The sequence below is a fragment of the Egretta garzetta genome, unplaced genomic scaffold, assembly GCF_000687185.1.
Source record: "Egretta garzetta isolate BGI_Z169 unplaced genomic scaffold, ASM68718v1 scaffold105, whole genome shotgun sequence".
NCBI lineage: Eukaryota > Metazoa > Chordata > Aves > Pelecaniformes > Ardeidae > Egretta > Egretta garzetta.
In genome coordinates, this window is record NW_009259598.1 from 548,096 (window position 1) to 553,492 (window position 5,397).

The 5,397-nt window shown below is 54.4% G+C and overlaps 1 protein-coding gene across 1 annotated transcript in view; it reads left to right on the plus strand.

Moving 5' to 3' along the window:
• RPL10A (ribosomal protein L10a) overlaps positions 1 to 4,203 on the plus strand; it is a 5,380-nt gene extending 1,177 nt beyond the window's left edge. The window contains exons 2-6 of the mRNA XM_009638244.2: positions 12 to 111; positions 990 to 1,070; positions 1,410 to 1,558; positions 2,508 to 2,680; positions 4,011 to 4,203. Of these exons, the coding sequence (XP_009636539.1) occupies positions 12 to 111; positions 990 to 1,070; positions 1,410 to 1,558; positions 2,508 to 2,680; positions 4,011 to 4,181 (674 nt within the window). The 3' untranslated portion in view covers positions 4,182 to 4,203. The remainder of the gene's footprint in view (positions 1 to 11; positions 112 to 989; positions 1,071 to 1,409; positions 1,559 to 2,507; positions 2,681 to 4,010) is intronic.
• The last annotated feature ends 1,194 nt before the right edge of the window (positions 4,204 to 5,397 follow it).

Here is a 5,397-nt window from a genome sequence, read left to right on the forward strand (position 1 = left end):
TCAGCCCTGAGCCCGCGTTGTCTTTCCCCCCCGCAGCAGCAAGGTCTCCCGCGACACGCTGTACGAGGCGGTGAAGGAGGTGCTGCAGGGCAGCAAGATCAAGAAGCGCAAGTAAGTGACGTGCGGACACAGCCCCCCCATCTGTGAGGTTGTGCAGTAGCTCTGGGTATTCAGCGCTGGGCAGCACGGGGGGTGGTCCCACCAAAGTCGTGCGCACCTCCCCGCGGCAGCTCGCCCCGGTTATGGGTAGCAAAGCGTTACCCAGACATCGAGTTTCCCAATACATAGGCACAGCCTGTCCCGGCTTCGTAGTAAAATTCGGTTCTGTGCAGTAGCTCTGGGTATTCAGCGCTGGGCAGCACGGGGGGTGGTCCCACCAAAGTCGTGCGCACCTCCCCGCGGCAGCTCGCCCCGGTTATGGGTAGCAAAGCGTTACCCAGACATCGAGTTTCCCAATACATAGGCACAGCCTGTCCCCGCTTCGTAGTAAAATGAGTTTCAAGAGGTCATTTCCAGAAGTCCCTCCCGACTGCGCTTTGCTCAGTGCCTCCTTGTGGTGTTCCTTGGGGTGGGGGGGTCGTGGGGATGAAGGCTGATGGCTCCTCTTCGTCACCGCCAGTAACCCCTTGTCCTTGCACAGACTCAGTTGCTCCAACTGCAGGGTTGGTTTAAGCCAGTTCTTAAGGCAAATTCCTGCTTCTTACCAAGAACTGTCCTTCGTAAGGAGATGCAAATCTTCCTGCCTCAGTTAGTTCGCGCAAGAGTTAGCAAAACATTTGAGCACTATCAATTCGATTCTCTGGGCTACACAGCGATCTAGACAATTATTACGCAGCATCTTGCCTACTAAGATTCCCTTAAGCCCTTCTCTCATACGAACCCTGCACCGTGGTGGGACCGGGCGCGTCCCAGGCCCCATCGCTCGCCCGGGGTCTCGCTGTCCCCCAGCCCACCTGGGCCCTCACCCACGCTGCTTTCCCCTCCCCCAGGTTTGTGGAGACGGTGGAGCTGCAGATCAGCCTGAAGAACTATGACCCGCAGAAAGACAAGCGGTTCTCCGGCACCGTCAGGTTCGGCATCCTCTTGCTCCCACCCAGCCTTCAGCCTGCGCCCCCCCTCTGCCGCCGGGCCCCTGCCCCAGGGCAGGCTGGCTGGGCGCAGCGGCGAAAAAAAATCAGACCACCCCAACGTAAGTGGGTGCGGCTGGACGGACCCCTACCCTGGGTCTTAAAATGTGAGGGGAGGTGTGGGAGGGCCGCTGGGCCATCCCCACCGACCTGCTGGAGAAGGCAGGTTGGAAGCCGTGGAGGAAGATTCCCAGGCGCTGTGGTAAGGTACCTCCGTGACGGCTCCCATGGAAGCACGTGTGGCGCTGGCAGCTCATAATAATTTGGCCCTTCTGTCCCCAGGCTGAAGTCGACTCCGCGGCCCAAGTTCTCGGTCTGCCTGCTGGGGGACCAGCAGCACTGCGATGAGGCCAAGGCGGTTGACATCCCTCACATGGACATAGAAGCTCTGAAGAAGCTCAATAAAAACAAGAAGCTGGTGAAGAAGCTGGGTGAGTGGTGGTGTGGATTGGGCTCTGAGTACCCTGGCTACTTTGAGAGGGCTGGGTAAGCAGGATGGTTTTTTCCCGGCTTGGATTTCCCTGTCGTGGGAATGAAAAATAGACGAGAGTCAGCCTGAAGTATAGAAACCTGTCTAGAAACCACCCAGAAGAGCCAACAACCTGGTAGTGGTGTAGGAGGTCTGACAGGTCAGTCCTCGGGAGCGAGGTTGATTTTCCTGTATCCCTTCCTTCCAGAGGAGGGCAATGTTCCCATCTCTCCTGAAAGTTTCACCCTTAGTGGTTGTTCCTCGCTTGCCCGGGCAGGGAACCGGAGTGCAGCAAAAGCTGAGTAAAGCTGGAGGTGAAAGTTGGATTTTAGTCCTGCAGTACTTAAATGACCAGAAGGAAATCTGCTTATTTTCACACAGTGAGGGAGAAAACCCTTCCCTCCCTGCAAAGTCAAAGTCTGTTTGATACAATGTCTTGGGCAAACAAGAAAAACTTCCTGCTCAATCCATAATTAGCCGTGGAATCATAGGCCATTAGGAAATTCTATAGGATACGGTGGCTGTGAGCTGAGCCTCTCCGAGGTGTGCGATGCGTCCGTCCCTCCACGCCTGCGCAGGCTGCGGTAGGCGGCTCCGGGTCGAGCTCGGAGTCCAGCGTTGGTCGCTTGTGGCTCAACAAACGCTTTGGGGAAGCGAACCACGTGCAGTGAGCGCGTGGGACTGCTGGCAGGATGCGGAGCTGAGTGCTGGCAGGCTTGGCTGGTGCGACGGGAGTAATTTCTAGTAAAATAGGAGTAAAAGCTGGGTAGATCCAGCTAGTCAGGACTCTGGGAATGTGGAAACGCGAGGCGAGGGAAGCGGAGCAGTGTGGCCTCAGCTGAGCTGTTCGTTTCAAGCTCGGTGTAGGAGCTGAGAGTCCGTTCTTACCTACGCTGGTTCTCTCCTCACAGCTAAGAAGTACGATGCCTTCCTGGCTTCCGAGTCCTTGATCAAGCAGATTCCTCGAATCCTGGGTCCAGGCCTGAACAAAGCCGGCAAATTCCCTTCTCTCCTCACTCACAACGAGAACCTGGTGGCCAAAGTTGATGAGGTCAAATCTACCATCAAATTTCAGATGAAGAAGGTAAAGCAGGGCTTTTCCTCTCCAAGGCAGCGACGTACCCCAGGGTTATTTGTGACAGGCGGTCGCTTGTACGTGGCTGTGATCTCTGGTCTGGGCTGTAGGTGTCCCTCAAGCATCTTCCTAAAACAGCAGCCGGCGGGAAGCATCCGGTGCTCTCCTCTGCAGCGAAGGGAGGCAGGCCCCGGCGCCTTCAGCTGCTAACTGGCAAGGAGGAGGAGTTTATCTGTAGTTGAAAGATCTTAGAGCAAACGATTAGGAAATGATCTTGATGCTTCAATGCTGGAGCACAATCAGTCATAATTAACGCTTCTCACAGTCGGTGGGTGACACTTGGAGGGTGGGGCCTGCAGGCCAGGCATGCCCCTGTGGGTCTGTGCACGCAGCGGTGCTTTGCCAGAGGCAAGTCTGGGACTTGGCTCTCCAAGTGAACTTTGGAGCCGTGCTGCGGATATCTGCTCTTGCTGGCAAGAGATGTTGAGGCAAGCTGACTCCCTAAAAGCCAAACCAACCCTGTTCAGGCGTTTTAATCTCGTGTCAGCGGTCTAAATGTGACTCGTGGGTATTACTGAGAATTAGCAGCTCTGCTAGCTGAGGTGCGTCCTTGGACTCCCGCTGATCTGGGCCTGGGGGCACCACAACTGGGAGGACACGGCAAATGTGATAGTTTGCAAATGCTGGAGCGTTTTAAGTAACGATGTCCCGACACTTTGCCTGTCAGCTCGCTCATAAATCCTTTTGTCTTCAGCCTGTGGGGAACGCTGCCTTGCAAGCTGCTCGGCGAGGCTGGCAGGCAGAGGCTTGGCCTCTCCGGGTTTTATGTGCGGAAAGAAAGGGCTGGTGCCCAAACCAAAAAGTGCCATGCTTTGCAGCGCAGTTTGGAGCCAATCCTCTGTCCCGCGCCGGGCTCGCGGTTTGCAGGGCACGTGCCGACGCCGCCTGATGAGCCGGGGGTGGGAGTGGGGTTAAACCAGCGGTCTGCTCTCGCCCCGGCGCTCGTTCAGCACAGCGTGTTACACGTCCTCCCCGGTTTCCCCATCTCTTCAGTCACCTTTGCACTCTTGAGAAGCCCGACCTAGCCAAGCTGTTGGTGGCATCCAGGAGCTGCCAGACATGTTCAGGGGAGCCGTGTGCCAAATACAACAAGCTCTGTGGCAACTCTCCTGGCTCAGCTGGAGAAGTCGCCTCCAGCTGATAGAACATGAGATAATTTGGTACCCTGATGCGTTTAGATCAGTGCTAGGCTGGTTTTGTCAGTCGCTTACCTGTAATCTTTTGATTTCCCCACAAAAACTCCACCTCCATGAGTGACTCTGGTGTCCGTGTCCCCCAGGTGCTCTGTCTTGCTGTGGCCGTCGGTCACGTGAAGATGACGGAAGACGAACTTGTCTACAACATCCATCTGGCCATCAACTTTCTGGTGTCCTTGCTGAAGAAGAACTGGCAGAACGTGCGGGCTTTGTATATCAAGAGCACCATGGGGAAGCCCCAGCGCCTGTACTAAAGGGGCAGCAATAAACCTTTTAGGACACCTACAGCTGCGTGGTTGGTTGTGTTCCTCCAAGGCTGGGTGGGAAGGGTTTGCTGAAGAGCAGCGAGAAATGCTGTGTTGAGCTGATAGGGGCATGAATTCGAGTGGAATATCAGAACGTTGGAGCTTTTGAGGGCAGGAGCCACCCCATCCTGCTTTCAGAGCAGGGTGGGGAGGGGGAATGGCTCCGCTCTCACCCACAACAGCGGTGGTTACCACAGCTGGGGGGGGTGTGGTGCAGCTGTAGCTGCTCAGCAGCACCGCTGTAGCCCCAGGATCCCCCTTACCTCATCCTGCAGTTGCCCAATGCCATCCAGAGTGGGCTGGGGGAGTGGGCTGGGGGGCACTGGCATTTACAGGCTTCTGCCCCTGCAGTGACCAGTGCCTGGGGCCTGGGCTCCCTGCCCAGCTGCAGCTCATGAGGACCTGATGGGTGTCTGCCAGCTGGTCCCAGTTACCTGCAGGATCCAGAGGAACTGGGGGGGTGTGGGGTGGGAGCTGCAGCTCAGTGAGGGGGTTGGGGCCAAGGCAAAGTGTTTTCCATCCCCTCTGCTTGAGCAAGTCCCAGTCCAAATCCGTGTTCTGGGCTAAAAATGAGGTACGTTGCATCTAATTAATGTATATAAATAAATACATTGTGTAATGACGGGGGAGCCTCTGGAAGTGTGCAGGGTTTAAACTTCTAGAGGGGGAAAAACCAAACCCTGTGCCCTTGAAAAGAGCTGCTCTTAGCATCCAAGGGAACAAAACAATGAAAACAGCTTTGGACCCTGCTGTTAGAAACCTTTAAAATAAGCGTCGGAGCCAGTTTTTGAAAGATCAACACAACACCAAGAAATTCCATTTAATAATTAAAAAAAGACAATACAAAATGCAAACATTTCTTTTTTACAAAGTTCAGATACATTTTTTTTTTTCCTTTTAATCAAGTGCAAATAACTTCATGAACTACATCTTTCGCATGACTTTAATCGCTTTTGCTGGAGATGGTTAAGTCGTTGCCCGCTGCAAAAGGCAGATATAAATATTCCAACATGAAAAAAACCCAAAAAAACCAAAAAAAAAACCCCAAACCCAACAACCCTTATTTATGTTCACCGTGTTGAAACATTCAATACATCCGAGGAGGCTGACGATGCCGTTTTCTGCCTTTCAAACCTTTTCCAGCTCATAGGTGCGGGTGAAGAGG